Below are 17,490 nucleotides of genomic sequence, written 5' to 3' on the forward strand. Positions count from 1 at the left end.
AGGTGCACTTGTCCAATGGATGGTGGAAAACAACGTGCAAGGAGAAACCAGTTAAGGCAATGAAGCATAAATTTCCTACCTCCGATGATTAAGTTTTCTTACTGTCAACAGTGCTAATGTTTTTCGGTCAACCAACTTTTGCAACCGTAATTACGCGTACGGAACTTTCGCGTCTCCGTCGCGAATACGAGAAGGGGCCTAATCATTACATCCAGAAAAAAATATTTTTGTTATTATAATGTGAGTGGTAATGATGATCGAAAGTTTAAAATATATAGGGCCTATATCAAATATATATTCAGTGAGTGTTAATTATCATTCCAAGTGGTATCACAATATGAGAGTGTAAAAGTGTGCATGTTACGCAATAATATTTTGTGTTACAGGCTAAGTATTGTGCATGCATATTGTTTGTTATGTTTACAGCTTCTGCAGTGCTACGAATTATTATTTTCCTTCTCGGAAGATATGGAGTGAGCTTATGTATATTTAACCCAATGTCCCCCGAACTGCTATCCGTGATACTGGGTAATCATTACAGGAACAGTCAGCTGATTCGGAAGCGGGAATGTATTACGAACACGGTGTTAACAAAATGCTAATAACCCATGGTTCGAATCCCGACTCTCACCATTCTGGTTCTCTGTTGGTTAACGTATGTACTTGTGGGTTGATATCGTCCAGTCCGAAAGTCTGTTTCCTTTCATGAATCAGTACAAGAACGCAGTGGCGAGGCTTGTGGGGAGACAGGGTAGATAGCGTCTACCCTTTAGAATTTTATATGTATTAAGCAATTAAGCCTAAATTACTAACTTAAAATTTTGTAATTTAAAGATTCTGAACTTAAAACTTCCTATAATTTATTCTGAGTTTCTTTTAATGCTTCCATATAAAAGACAGAAAGCAAAGCGTCTCGCGAAACCTTGAACATTATTCTTCTGCTGCATCCATTTAACTTGCATCAACCTATATAAGCGTAGGAGAAACAGCTACGTGAGAAGTTAAAGTCCAAAGACTCTCACTGTGTAGTAGTACCTGCGAAAAGATATTTGCTGTTCTGTCTACGATTACAGGGCTGCCTATCTTAATTTTAAGCTGGATTTTTAAGTGACAGGAACAGACCGCTATTTCTTTTTATTTTAAACCATCTTTCGAGCTCCCTCTTGTTACATAAGGCGCGTAAGCCTGTGGCCGGCTTTCGATTCTTGAATTGTGAAATCCGCGCTCCTTGTGGGGAACGTGGAGGACTGTATCGGGAAACGATTTATTTACTTCTGTTAGCCTGGTTAGCATAGGCCTCCAGCCGCCTGAAGCCGACAGAAGGGCTTCAGGGCTGAGGAAATTATGCATAAATAATTAAAATAAACCTTACTTTGTGTAACACAATGGTTACAAACAAGGATTAGCCATTTACCCACCAGATGGAAACAAGGCGCTAGTGTAGCTTGCTCGAAACGTCCCCCAACTCCCTCATCCCACTCTTCTTTGTAGCCTTTCCTTCCTTTCCTCTCCTCCGCTGTTCTGCGTCAGAGCTCCTCCTTCCACCTCTCACCACTGCTTCCTTGACCTTGAACAGGTCTATATAAGGAGTCGGAAACGGCCTTGATGAGTTCCGGTCATCAGTTCTTCATAACTTCCAAGACGAATAGACGTGCTTGAAATAGCCTCCGATACCAGTTAGGTATGTGTGGACTTAACCTCTGCGCTCAGTTTTTCTGTAACATGTAGGTTTCGAACTTAGAATCGGCAGACGGCCTCGCCCTTCACATAGCCTGGGTCAGACAGACTACTATGTCTCTTCGGTCTAGTTTGAATCGCTTTGGCTTCTTTCTACTTGTTTTCTGTTTCTTCTCTCTTTTATATTTACTCTTTTTCGCGATTTTGAACAAGTTAGAGGAATAGTTGACGCGCGGGCATACTATGAAACAGTCGTTTGGAATAGTCAAAGAGTAAATGATAGACTTTAACGCTGTTAGACTAAATAGTCATGACGCTTGTAATAATCTAGTGTTTATCCCATTATGTTTTCTCTCTTGTACTCGTTCTGTATACTATCCTATCATTGTAATAAACTCTACTATTCGGAAATTTCTCTCTTCATTGACTTCCCCTACAGTAGAATAGATACTGGGTAAAATCCAGGTAAAGACAATAAAATATCTGAGCTACGACTTCGATACGTTTTTTCTTTCAGCATTACTTCATACCAGCGAATCTATGATAGGATTATCCGAGATTAAATACGGGATGTTAACTGCTTACAGTCCCGTCTGGCTGGGCGAAAAGAGAGGGAGAGAAACGATTCATAACTCCGTACAAGGCAAGATTCTTGATGAAAATTGTCTTAAGCGGAATAGTGTGTGCTCACGCTTTGCCACGAACACAAACTGTGTGGTTTCTACCATACGTTTTAGTTACGGTGGAACCTCCGAGATGTTAGTAATCGGTCACCGGCATTCAACCGGTTTACCGCGCTACCGCTAACCACTCCATATACACGTAATACTCTATAAAATGTTAAATTGTTATAACGTATCCTTGAAGAACATTAGTATATATATTTTCTCCCTATGTGTCTCCAACATCAAGGTACCCGTGACCAAATTTTGATAACTCGGTTCACTCGTCTGATTCCCAGGCCCCACACAGACACAAAGACAAACTCAATTTTATTAATATTAGATTCTTCGCTCAATAATTGTGCAGATGAAAGATTTGAAAAATACAAAAATCTGGTCATTTTATAACTAATAAATTATAGAAAATTTAGTATATATCAACAAATTCTTCCATACGGTAAACGGAATGACTTGATATCCACCTTTCCTAACACTTTTTGCTGAGATCAGCTTAAGAATGAACTTATCAACTTATGTTCCGATAGTAACGAACATATTTCTTTTCCCACATACTTGAAATATATTCTCAGTAATGAACAAAGTTGTTACATATGGTATTGAGCATTCCATCAACTTCAGTTTTTGAAAACATTCAATGGGTCTATAACACGTAAACGATGGGGTTTACGCCCTATGTTTATTGGAACTTTTTTGTTTGTTTTACTCTCAGGAATCACTCCTCTGCTTTTGTATAACGAATTTAGCGCCATACTATATATATATATATATATATATATATATATATATATATATATATATATATATATACAGGGGTTGGACAAAAAATCTAAAACGTTTGCAAAAGTGTGAAAATCATACCTAGTATGGTGTGGGGCCTCCTTTTGCGTCCAGAATAGCTTGGATCCGACGTGGAATGGACGCATACAGTTCCTCAATCGTGGTGTGGGGCCTCCTTTTGCGTCCAGAATAGCTTGGATCCGACGTGGAATGGACGCATACAGCTCCTGAATCGTGGTGTGTGGAATCTTGTACTAGTGTTCCTCCAAAACATGCTCCAGTTCCTTAAGCGATGCTGGTGGAGGGTAATGAGACCGAACACGCCTTTCTAACTCAGACAGTTTTAGTTATCGATGGATGAGTTCACAAAGGATTAAGAGAATCCAAATTTCAAGATCTCAGAATGAAATAGAATTAACCAAAATACCTACATTTTGATATCTCCGAATAGTTTTTTATACATTTCCGCGAATGAAGATTCTTAACTGTTTAGACCAAAAGTATGAATTAATTAATCAATTAACTTATATTTTGGAATAATTTGATTTTGCTGCCGAAAGGGATGTTCTATGCTCTTCACAGAAATCAAGTGAAGGTAACATACCTACATCTGTAAGATAAAAGTTGACCAAGAGGTCTTGGTTTACAAAGATAATAGAAAAATAATGTAAGTACTTGTTCTCTGGGCACAGTAGGAAAGCAGGCATGTAACTACAACATATTTTCATATCTAATAAATCCTCAAAAACTACAGATAAAATAAAAACATCCATAGACATAAAAAATACTTTATTTCCTTATTGATTTGCTGCAAAATACACTTCATTTATCATAAGTATACAATACTCGCAAAAATTCATTTGTTATTATTACATTTGTACACGTTCGTTAATTAGTCCTTCTGAATACATTATAATTTATTTTCAACACTTCCACAAACAAAGTTCTACAAGAAAATCACCAAATAACATCACTTCCAAATATACACAAATACATAGAATACGAGGTCACAAGAATAAAATGCCTAAGTATATGCCATTCATGACAAGAAACTTGTACAATTTCAACCACATTTTGTACAACGTTATAGCTCTATTTTTTATATATATACAGGAGTCTCATTGTATCGTATTTACTGCGTTCAATGTACCAAATGCATGTGTAAATTGCATCTTGGTATAGGACATGTCAGAAAACATTAACATAATTACAATACAAATTACGCTTACATAAATATAGTTAATTGTTTACAATAAATTAAAATACAATTTATATTAAACTCATTATGTAAATGTCAAATTATTACGTCATACTCTTACTATTACTTTGGATATTTTTGCTATGGTGTACATAAATTACTAGGTTATGTCAAGGAAAACAATTTATTTCACTATTCAATATATTGTTGAACCAACAACCTCAATAGAGCACGTTCAGAAAGTCACACAACCTATGGTAATACTAACAAGTAAACCTTACGTTTGGGTGAATCGAGTTGCTGACGGAGACACATATGAGAAAGTAGTACTAAATGTGGTCAGTATTTCAGTGAAGTTATAGGTGCGAAGCTCCAGGGGTTTAGGAGATATAGCTACCAGAACATTACATGGAAGTACAGAATAGTCTTCATACAGTTGGAGGTAAAAGCTCTATAAGACCTCTTGTAACGACAAAAGATGAATAACAAATATATGGGTACATATTAGGACTAGGGGGAAGTCATATAGTAAGGGTATATCTGACGGCGGCCATCTTGAAATCCGCCATTTTGAATTAAGGTTAAGTTTTTAAAATAGGAATAGGGTCATGTGATACATGATTTAAGACTCGAATTTAATCAGAAGAACAATGGTGACGTTAATTTTGATTTACGCGCAATTGGTAAAAAGTTACAGGGAAATTAAATATTGTTGCAGCATATGTATTAGTCCTTTACCCCACCTTGTAAATTTTGTGTTAATGATAATAATTAAATAAAAAGCAGGTGGATAAATATTAGGTTTATGGTAAGAGTTGCCTTGATGGCGGCCATGTTCAAATCCGCCATTTTGAATCAGACAAAAGTTTTAAACAAAACGCATAACAGTGACATCTTATTAATAGCAAATTTGTCATAAATCCAACGGTATAACCATTTTTGCTTTATCATTATTCAGCACAAAATTAAATGGGAATAGAGTAATGCAATAGATGACTTCGGGCTAGAAGTTAATCAAAAATAGAATGTTGGCGTTACAATGTTGTTGTTTGATGCTGTCCTTGCACGCCATTTCGTTGTTTTTCTTGTTTCCTGTTCACATCTATTTCTCGTTCGCTATTTAAAACTTTGTCTGATTCAAAATGGCGGATTTGAACATGGACGCCATCAAGGCAACTCTTACCATAGACCTAATATTTATCCACCTGCTTTTTATTTAATTATTATCATTAACACAAAATTTACAAGGTGGGGTAAAGGACTAATACATATGCTGCAACAATATTTAATTTCCCTATAACTTTTTACCAATTGCCCGTAAATCAAAATTAACGTCACCATTGTTCTTCTGATTAAATTTGCGCCTTAAATCATGTATCACATGACCCTATTCCTATTTTAAAAACTTAACCTTAATTCAAAATGGCGGATTTCAAGATGGCCGCCGTCAGGTATACCCTTACTATATGACTTCTCCCTAGTCCTAATATGTATCCCTATATTTGCTATTCACCATTTGTCGCTACAAGAGGTCTTATAGAGCTTTTACGTCCAACTGTATGAAGACTATTCTGTACTTCCATGTGATGTTCTGGTAGCTGTATCTCCTAAACCCCTGGAGCTTCGCACCTATAACTTCACTGAAATACTGACCACATTTAGTACTACTTTCTCATATGTGTCTCCGTCAGCAACTCGATTCACCCAAACGTAAGGTTTACTTGTAAGTAGATTTCTGTCTTTGAAGGTAAACAAGTAATGCCTTGGTTTGTTATACAAAGTCTTCATGCTGGAATAACAGGCTACATGTAGAGCCACAGTCATAAGTAAACATGATCGAAAAACATTTGAACGGAAGTATACGGAGACACCTAATCATCGAAATCGAGTATCAACGGGTCTAAGACAAATTTATGGCCACAGAAATTGTGGCTGACTAATCAAGAAAAGATCATCCAACTACAGTGCTGAAAAGAGAACAATATTCACGCCACAATCACTCTATTTTAAGTGATGATCTTTCTCTAGAAAAAATGTATGTCTGTGGGCTCTGCGCACATTGCTATCAGACGGAAATTGTATTTGTTTCCCGGCATGATTCCTATCGTGCAGTAATACCTAGCCAAGCCCGTCGTATTCAGTATTACAAATGTTCAGGGAGATACATTATATGGAGAACAGATAAACGATTGGTACTAAAGAACGAGACGTGGTTTACTTTGAATGGGTTTGTCAATATCCCTAACACGAACAATACAGTCAGAAGACAATCTCCCACACCCTACACGAAGTGATTCTTTACAGACAGAAAGTTAGTGTGTGCAAGCTCCAATATCTAGCCATCAAACTTTTCTCACTTGTTTGAAGGAACGGAGGAGCGATCGGAATCTGTTACTGCTACAGGGTTTCTTGTCACATTCATAGGCGATGAAAAATAAAGTTTCGGCAGATTAATTCCACAGGGCAGATACCACAGAAAGCCGTGGCACGCTTGGAATATGTGCATGTTTAAAGGTTAAAGTCGCCTTGCGAATCTAGTCTTCAAAGGCCATTCGACATTAGTCGACTTCTATCTTTTTGGCATTTTCGTAATGAGAACATCTCAAATCCGCTTTACATTTGATACGTTTTCACACAGTAGTGGATCTGCAGGAAACATTCAACTTTGGCTGGCAAAATATTTTCAGAATACACTCTAGTGGATGCACACGAGTGAAACTGAGGTGGTGCACATTTTCACAATTTTATGCGAGTTTATGGATGTATATCGTCTCGAACGGTATTCAGTTGCAGTTAATTACAGGCAGGGAAATATATTAACCACGCAAATAAGTAAGCTTTAACAATTAGAGAAGAAAACCAATAATCAAAATAGTAATAATGTCAATGTACCCCAGGGGTGTAGCCAAGGGGGGGGCATGGAGGCCGGGCCCCCCTAAATGGTTTCCTGGCCCCCCAAATGACCAACTTTTAAAACATCATAGTAAAATTATCTCGCTTCATTCATTTAAAAGTAACAAACTTTATTGACAATTAATAATTTATGGTAAAATAGTATGGAGAAATATTGTTTTTCCATACCGATCGAAAAATAGTATACTATCTCTTCCTTATACCGATCGAAAAATAGGATACTTTTTGTAACAGCAGATTACACAATTTACTGCGATTTATATTTGACAGTTTGAAGACAAACGTTTTAACAAGGTACTACAAATACAGCCATAAAACAAAGTACTAAACTGATTTGTAACTACAGTATATTTTTATATGCTTTAACAAGTGTTTTAAAAGACATAGAGGATGGAAAATTTGGTGAGAAACAATGCTTTTATTCAATTTGGATTTCATTCGCTCTCTCTTTCATTTCTACCCAGTGTAATAAAATAATTATTTTTTTTTTTAGTCACGAATAATAAATAAGTAATTTGTCAGGAAACCGTAAAGAAATTAAGTGAAATCTCAAAGAAAATCAATCTTGTGTAGATAGGTTCTGTATACAAGGTCTTAAATTTAAATATAAAGGTAACCAAGAAACGTTTTGTTGCTTTTTCACCCACCACCTTCGAACATCGATATGTCACCTAACCTGGAAGATGAAAAATAGTCCCCATCAGCATCGACGACCTTCTGAAAACGTTCTGGAAGGCCATGGAATCCATCGCAGTAGAACGTGGTGGGCCGTGAAACGAAGATAGTATCAGGTGCATTTTGGACTTTTTCTAGGGATTTGAAATGGCGTCCTCTAATGTGATTGTCCAAAGAATGGAACAGATGATAATCAGACGGTGCAATACGCGGGGAATATAGTGGTTGCAACATTGTTTCCCACCCAAGGCGAAAAATGGTGTCCTGAGTCATCCTAGCCACGTGGGACTTAGCGTTGTCCCGTAAACGAGGACACATTTGCAATTCAGAAGTGATGGTTCCAGAGTTTTGAGTTTTTGTTGAGCACAGCTCAACTGCTGACATTACACAGTTGCATTGATACTCTGACCAGCTGGTAGCAGTTCCCGATGCACGATGCACCAAACACACAGAAGGACCTTCTTCTGGTACAGTGCTGGTTTCGGTTGTTTTGAAATCGGTTCATGGGATACTAATGGGATCTCCCTCTTCCGCCGTGGAGCTTCGTATAGGACACACTTTTTATCACATGTTAACGCCCTGTCCAGAAATGGCTCCGAAACAGTAAATAAACACAGGCGACTGCCCCGTTGCATTCTGGCCCGGAGTCAAAATATGAGAGACCCATCGACCCAACTTGTAGTGCTTCACAAGTTGATGGATGTGCTGCCGAATGGTTTCTCCACACACTGAATTGTAGTCCCAGTTCCTCTTTGTACATGTGTTGGTCTTCTGGCACGTGGTGTTTTCGGGTGTTTCGTCATCGTCCTTAAACTTGTTAAACCATCGCTGCAATGTCCGCGTCATCACGACACCCTCACCAAAGGCCTGGCATATGTTCTGTCCCGCTACAGCGGCGTTTGACCTCGATTTGAACTCGTTCAGCATACATGCTTATATGACGCTCTGTGGAAGTCCCATGTTCCCTCTGTCTTTACGCAAGTTCACGGTGTGTCTGAATTGCCACAACCAGGTAGTATGTTGGATATACCGACAACAACAACTGACTTTCGCCTTATCTCCACTCGCATTCAACTCACGATGTGAGGTCCAATTGAACACAGACCTCCACGAAAAGGGACAGAACTTTCTTGGTTATCTTTATAGTCAAGCACAAAAGTATAGCGTTTGGTCTCGGGCAGTAGTTCTTGATTAAGCATAATAAAAACTATATTGAATATAATTTACGGATAATAATAATAATAATAATAATAATAATAATAATAATAATAATAATAATAATAATAAGAAGAAGAAGAAGAAGAAGAAGCTAAAATAGTGTTTTTAGTTTTGCAGACTAGCAGCAACACATTTTTTTGGATTTGTACATTGTAGCTGGCCCCCCCTACACAAACCGGCTGGCTACACCCCTGATGTACCCATAACTATCTTAAAAGAAGGTTCTAAAAGTGTTTCTGACATGTAACTTAACCGTTTGTTGTTGAGGAGAGTTTACAAGAAGACATAAATAAAATATGGGACTGTCATGAAATTGTATACAAATACCTTTGCTTGACTACTGAAAAATATTCACCTGCTTCTAATGGAATGTAAGAACCAAGGATGCTATCTGCCCAGAGAATCTGCCCATAGAACAAAATCTTGAAGCCATACGTCACAGTTTTGCCACACCTACTCCGGCCACTCCGCGCCACTAAGATCGTAATGTTTCGAGCCAACAATCATGGCGGAAACGAAAGCAGCCAATCAAACGTGCCGGCTCAGACGATGCTTGGTTGGTTTCTGGCTTCATTGAGTTCATAGAATGAAGATACGTATGGGCAGATCCTCTATTTTATAACATCCTTGGTAAAAACAGACTACGTTAATGAGTTATTCCATTTCAATTGAAACATACACAAACCAAACAACTATTTTTTTCTTGCTGATCTAGTTTGTTTTCAGATTTTTTTTTTTAAATATTTATTGAACCATAGTTTGAACACAGATAATATTATTTTTCTCACATTGCCTGATTCTGTTTCATCCTGATTTGTTGTGTGTCAATATAGAAAGGTAATACATTTTGAAATATTACTGGTAAACAACTGCTGCTTTACATATATTTGACTAATTTGTGACTTAAATAATAGGGACAATCTATGTGGCATTATATAGAATAATACAAAGTAGTTGGATAAAATAAATTTTGAACGTATGAAATTGATTTTAGAGAATAATATTACTAAATCATTATTACTATTATTGCCCTTTCCTTACATTTAAATAATATATGACTGAAAGACTTACATTAAAAAAATAACTCTTTTCTACTTGGTCCGCTTTCATATTTTAAATGTTCGCAGGGGTCTATTTATCAAAACTACTAATCTTGTAATATGTTTTTTCAAATCGTAAACTAATAGGAAGTAGAAACACTAGAATAATAGTAAAAGCCATTTCTAAATACTAATGCTGATTCAAATAATTTGTCCTGATTTTGTGTTATGGACAATGTAAAAGGTTTGATTTTTGAAAAGTTTCACATTAGTATTACAAGACTAACAGTTTTGATAAATAACCCCTCCGCTACTGCAATAAAACCCAAAATCAAGACTTCATTACACTGAGACTAAACATTCTCCACGAATGAAATAAGAATAATTTATTCTCAATAAACGTCACAAACCTATTTACAAATATGCACATGTAATCAATGCAAAATTTGAACTTTTATGACAATACTGTCTTCAAAATATTGCACGTTAATTGATGATTTCGAATGACTTTATCCATGCGTAGGATGATAAACGAAGTTTCTTGAAACACATATGCATACTTAATGTCGAACTAAAGGTTGACTTTAAGCTTTGATGCAACTTTCTATGCTCATAAACTTTATTCAAACTGTCCTCTTCTTTTACAAAACATGATGTTTCTACACTAACGAGATGAATCAAACCTGTAAAGAAAACAAAGTATTCTATAAAGACTGTAGTGTTTACTTTTAAACATAACGACACTATTATAATGAAGAAAAAGGTGTCTTTATTTGTAAGCTTCCCGAAACTAGACAATAATAATAATAATAATAATAATAATAATAATAATAATAATAATAATAATAATAATAATAATAATAATAATAATAATAATAATAAATATAAACAAAACGGTGAAATACAATTCAGTTCCTTGGGTAATAGGTGCATACACTAATGTATCTTTTCTCACTAATAACGGCATCTTCGATTTCTACTATGACTAGAAAATGTATTGGATAATGATTGAGGATGTCAAGGACACTTACAATATTTCGTCATTTTTCACAAAAAATTAAAAGAAATGTCAGTATGGACAAATAAACGAAATAAAAAGCAACATTAAAAAAGAAATAGTGCCAAACGATACGTCCAGCTCTATAGTTGCGTTTAACTAAAGTTCTCTTTTCTCTTATAACTATTGTTTGGCGATCGAAAGTAATCACTATGTAGTGCCAAGTGCTTTTACAGACATGAATCTACCTGTACTAATATTTGCCTCAGAAACACTATATGTATGAGTTTTCTCGGGGTTCTTCCGTTTCCTCCCACTTCCTTCGTTCCACCATTTCGATCTTATCACCACCACCATCTCACTTAGCCTCAGAGCATAGAGGGACGTTATAAAAGATATTTATTTGCTTGTTTCTTCTTGCCCAGACTTCGTATTCAAAGATTTTACGAAAAATGGTGAGATTATTGTTACCAACAGGATCATATTTAATATTTTGACGCCCTGCCCTCTACGTCTATATGTCCAAGAAAATCTCCTCCTCCCTTCGTTATTAGTTCGCACTCAGAGCAAGCAAAAACGCCTTATCTCTTTCTGGCGCCAGTAGCGTCGTAACAAGAAACTCAGTGAAGTTGTGGTACCAATACTTCTTTCAGTAAGATCTCCCTTACATTCCTCTCTCATGGACAGTATATTTTTACTGCATACTATACTTCAATCTCCAATTTTTTAAAATACGTTACTCTTGGAAATTTGACGCTTTAGTCCGGGGCCATGTAGCCCGTGCGTAAATATGGGCCAGATTATGATTTTTACTTTACAAGTCAAGTAATTACTACTAGTCAACGTATTTTCAAGTATTCAACTTTACTCATCATCAGAATAAAGGCAAATGGTTAGACGTCACAAAGATAAAACATAACTAAGGGGATAAAGACAAAACAATAGATTAATTTACCGGAGTTATGGGTTTTAATTTTGTATGCTCTAGTCATATTTTCTTCTGGAATTTTGTCTTTGGGTCATGACAATCCGTTAAGTGTCTAAAATACACCGAACGATAATGATGACATGTCAACTGAAAGAAACAAAATTAAGATCAATGCTCTTGTAATTGACTTTCTGTACCTATCCGCTTTCAAGGAATAATTCACAAGCGAATATTGAACTAATGCAACACACACACACACACACACACACACACACACACACACACACACACACACACACACACACACACACACACACACACACACACACACACACACACACACACAGTCATTTTTATTGTGGTCAGCAAAAGATAGTAACAACATTATTACACAATACTTAGAAAGTACAGTACATTTTAAGCAATTCCCTTATATGTTTAAACAATTCCACTTCTTTTTGGATAACGAGTAGGCATGTGATCGTGTGACTTATGTAAATCGGCGCCTGGTTGTTATTAGCACATATACATATATATACGGTTGTCTAAAGGGTATTGCGACTTTGGAGGTTACAATTGAGAATGCATTTACTGTGATTTGAAAATACCATTATGAAACCACACATGTACACCTACCATTTTGTTCGATAACTTCTGTATTTTATCGGAAACACCAAAGAATTTATGTGGTTTATAATAAAAAATTGTGAAACAAGGTCTTCATAGACTTCTTTGAAATTAATTTGATACCATTCAGAAAGTTCTGCAGACAGAAAGAAACGGTAATCTGACGATGCAGGGTCTGAAATATACAATAGATGCATTAAAACCTCCCAGCCAAGTTTTTGCAAGTTCTGACGAGTAGTTGAAGATGTATGCCGTCTGGCGTCGTCAACGTGGTATACGATATCCTTTCTGTTGACCAATTCTGGCCGTTTCTTTTGAATTTCTAAGTGCATCAACTAATTATCGACAGCAGAGGCCTGAGTCTAGGTCAACAGGAGCAGTTCGTGATGCACAATGTCCTTTCAATTTCAGTAAACGCGCAGTATAAACCTTCTGGGCATCAGTGAAGCTTTGCCACAGACTGCAGAGGCAGCTTCTCTTAGTTTCGACCACACTCTTTTTTTTTTCCGCATTGTTTTCATAGGTTACCAACTTTTCATAACTCGTGATTAACTGCTTCAGAAATGATTCGAGTTCGTTACGTTTCAGTAAATATTCGCAGATGGAAATTCGATCAAGTGAATGTTTTTGAGACCAGATGATCTATCATGTCAAGTTTCTTCTTGTATCCAACTTTCTTCAAAGACTGTTTGTTGATAGATGTTTAGGTCATTGGTGATGTCATGATTGCTTACATCTGGTTTTGTTCGACTATTCCAGAATATCATTCACTTTTCTGTGATCGGTCGCCCACTGTAAGGAGTATTTTGAACATTGCCCAATTTCGCAGAGAGTTCGCTCATCTTTATGGTGAAAACTTTAGGTCCGATTCAGTGTGACCACCCAGCAAACATATCTCGTACTAACCTATTCAGAAAAAAAGTACTAGATGTGGGGGGAAAAGTACTAAAATTTTATCTCCCCGTTTCACCCTATTTACGACATTCTACAATATTAATATTAATATCTTATTAGAAGGTTTCCGGCAGCTCGCCCTCCTCTGTGGATGAGGGAGGGACGACCACATTCTTGAAAGAACCCCCAACTTTAAATTTTTTAGTCAAAATTCGATACAAATCGTCCAAACCATTTATACCCTCCGAATTTTGACACTCCCAAACTAAAAATCATAGCGGATTTCCTGCTTAATGGTTGTATTAGAACTCACTGTAAAACCACTAAAGTAACACAAGTATGACAAATATACAGGATGTTGGGAGAAAACAAGAAATATCATAAAATGAACTTTTTGAAAAAATTCGAGTTTTAATTCCTTAATAGCCTACTGTTTAAACTGATCACCAAGTATGTAAAGTCTTTCCCGCCTTAGAACAAAGTAGATGTAAACAATGCGAAATGTATTACTCCGCGGCTCACACGTGCTTCGGCAGCGAGAGACGTGAATACCAAGATCGTTTGCTAGCTTATTGTCATCGCATAATTTCCAAAGTGTAAGGCTCTGTTGGTTCGTATATAATTAACGCACTGACACTGACTACTGTTATGTTGGAAATACATATTTTCTTAAATCGTTATATAAACGAGATTGCCTCTGTTCCTGTTGTTCTCTTTTGTGTTTTATAACACGAGAGGAAGGTGGATTATTGTAACGCTTTTTCGCCATGGAACTCTCTGCAATTTCAAATGAGTGGGGTCGGAGCACGAACGCATACACATGCGCAGTAAATATTATATGTCCAAGGACGGGTGAGGTTGAAATAAAGCTACATCTGTTGTCAAATATTATATATATATAGCGTTTATTATCACAAAATACGGGATAAATTCAGACATTTTCATTTGAAATTATTATTTTAGTAGGGATTATATTGCGGTAGGATATTAGTGGAGTGAGACGAACAACCAATCACTGGTCATCGATCCACTGGTAGTTAGGTGGGTTTGTTTACATCCACTTTTCTCTAAGGCTGGAAAGAGATTAATATTGTTTACTGTGGTCATTTATTAATTGGAAGAGGCGACCGGACGGCACCTATGTCCCACATCCGCACTTGTAAATACCATTGTCAAAAAAAAAAAAAAAAAAAAAGTTACCAGGAACAGTGAAATTTTCGTCCATTGCCAAATTTTCATGATATCCCTTTTTCTCCCCCAAATGTATTTATGAGAAAAGAAGAGGAGGAGAAATGTACTAGATTTGTTGATGAACGTACTAGAACACTAAAATATTGTAAACTAGATCTAGTACGAAAGTACTAGCGGTGGTCACACTGGTCCGATTCTAAGAATTTCAACACTTTTTTTCACACAAATAACTTCAAGTGTTAGCTGTAAAATAACGTTATGCCTGACCCGCTGCGAGTCAAGTAGCTTGAGATTTGGGACACTAAAACCATTTTGCCCGCAAAAGAATCAATATTTTTTTTAGACAATCTGGTATTAAAAATATCAGAACTTTGTTATTTATTAGATTATGAAATCTCACAGTTGTTATCAATATAAGGCACACTAAACATATTTTTGCCTGCTTGAACATCCTTTAACACTTATAAGTAAGTTTCATACTTTTACTTTCCTTCTTTCTTTTTTGTTGCTCTTTTAAAACTATCTAAATGTGTAACTAAGATATGATGTTTCCCGTTCTTGCCGTTTATGAAAACAACGCATCCTCTGAAGGTGCGATCCTATAACAAGTTCTTCTAATCAATGTTCATCCTTCGTAATCGCAGTCTTTTCTTAAGCACATTTTCTTCGTTTATTTGCTTTCAATCTAGATGGAAAGGTATTCTTGGTTTGCGATGAAAAAGACAGTGGACAAATCCTTTGTAATCAGAGTTATGTAAACGGGCTCTGTTTTTAACTTCTATAACAATTCGTTTGGGGCTGACGATTATTTACTTAATTTTATTTTTAATTCTTTTTGTTTTCTACTTCGAAGTATCTATTAAGATAGAAGCACAGCTCAACTTTTGTTTGTCCATGAAAATCATTAAAACCATTTTAATTACCCACCATATTTCTTATCTTAACAATTTATTTGAGAAGTGGCCACGGAGAAACATATTAAATATCGAAAGTGTCAATCGAATTCTATACATTTAGACTTTTTGACTCAGAAAGAACTTTTTTAATATTCTAAACGTGTCTCATTACATTAATTTGCATTTACTGCCTTACGTCTCATACAAAATAGTTTAGTTTAACGTCCTACATTTATATCCTATGTCCTTTAGGTAAAAAGAGACTAATGAAAGAAAATGAGTGTAAAATTATCTTTTTATGCCCTCCCACCAGGAATCGAATTCGAAGCCTCGTGCACCAAAGGCACAAACGCTAGCCACTGGATCATCGGGGGAGAGCCAGAGAAGAAAATAGTTTTGCTTTATTAGCAGATGATGCAGTACGTATTTATGGGTTATCCATAGCGAACAGTCTCTTGGATCCACGCAGAACAGGCTTCGAGCGTAGGTCAATTTAATGGAAATTTTGTCAGAACATCTTTTTCACTCGCTTAGTTTTTCCATATAATTTCTTTATTAATTGATTTTCTACGATACTATTTTCGCAGGAGATAAATTAATTTTACTTATAACCGCATAGTAGTTCTTATTTCTCAATCATAAAGATGATAAGATGGCAGGGAGTATTTATCATTCAACCTTCTCTTACTATTTTAAGATCATTTGCTATTAACAGTAGCTAGCATTGGTCTTTCGCGTTAAATATTCAATTGAAAACGTTTGTATCAAATTTACAACTTAGAAAACAAAAATGAATTACCGGTTGCCAATTTCTTTAACACACTGGCTCCCAACCTAGTTTACCTGGCGTCCCCTCGTGAATCCTGCATATTCACGCCACTCTCCTCCTTACTGCTTGTTGCCTTGGCCCCTTTTGTGATTTTAGATCCAAAAGTGACGATGATGACGACCATGACGATTATTATTATTATTATTAATAATAATAATAATAATAATAATAATAATAATAATAATAATAATAATAATAATAATAATAATAATAATAATAACAAATACACTGCACTGTAAGGGAGTCTAGTTCAGTAGGTATGTTGGGGTTCCACTTGTGGTGGATAGTGGAACGACCTTACAGATTAGCTGTGAATAACCAGTAAACAACTCCCGACAAGAGCGGTAATGAAGCTAGGGCGTGTGGATGACTTAGGTGGGACTGGGCCACCGTAAATAAGACATAAATCTACCTCATTGTGATATGCCAAGTATGTGCTGCCACCTAATATCACAACCTCTTGGAGTCCTGCAAGTTTACGATGCCACATAATCGTCAGCTAGGTGTGGCTGCCGATACCAGTTACATCCCATACAAACAAAATGAAGACAATAAGAAAAGAAAGTCCCAAAAGCCGCTGCCTGGGGAGCACCAGGACAGCGTCGTCATCTAATGCAATTCACAAAAACACGTGAATGTATATTATTGTATGTTGTTCATTATTCCTTAAGATATCTAATAATATTTGGAGTACTATATTATTGTGTCGTTTCTTTTATATTCTTTCTTGCAATACTGAGGTCCCCAGAAGTTTCTTTTAAATTTTAAATAGACTATCCAATTGTTTTCCTCCTTGCATATATCTATTCCATCATCACACTGCGTTTACAACAGCGATCCGAGCGTGATGGGCTTCTCTGTGTGTACTACAGAAGGGCAAGCGGAGGCAGTAGAGCGGAAGAACTGACGTTCAAAATAAGATTTGAATGTGCAGTGTTAGGTATTGT

At 36.3% G+C, this 17,490-nt stretch overlaps 1 protein-coding gene and 1 long non-coding RNA gene across 2 annotated transcripts in view; one reads left to right on the top strand and one right to left on the bottom strand.

Moving 5' to 3' along the window:
• Positions 1-17,490, top strand: part of LOC145686025 (uncharacterized) — a 71,059-nt gene that overhangs the window by 23,739 nt on the left and 29,830 nt on the right. The gene's annotated exons all lie outside the window — the stretch shown is intronic.
• Positions 3,912-17,490, bottom strand: part of Bub3 (mitotic checkpoint protein Bub3) — a 98,767-nt gene continuing 85,188 nt past the window's right edge. The window contains exon 9 of the mRNA XM_081758872.1: positions 3,912-10,864. Coding sequence (XP_081614998.1) covers positions 10,846-10,864 — 19 coding nt within the window. The 3' untranslated portion in view covers positions 3,912-10,845. The remainder of the gene's footprint in view (positions 10,865-17,490) is intronic.

Source organism: Thermobia domestica, chromosome 5 (genome assembly GCF_964235325.1).
Source record: "Thermobia domestica chromosome 5, izTheDome1.hap1.1, whole genome shotgun sequence".
Taxonomy (NCBI): domain Eukaryota; kingdom Metazoa; phylum Arthropoda; class Insecta; order Zygentoma; family Lepismatidae; genus Thermobia; species Thermobia domestica.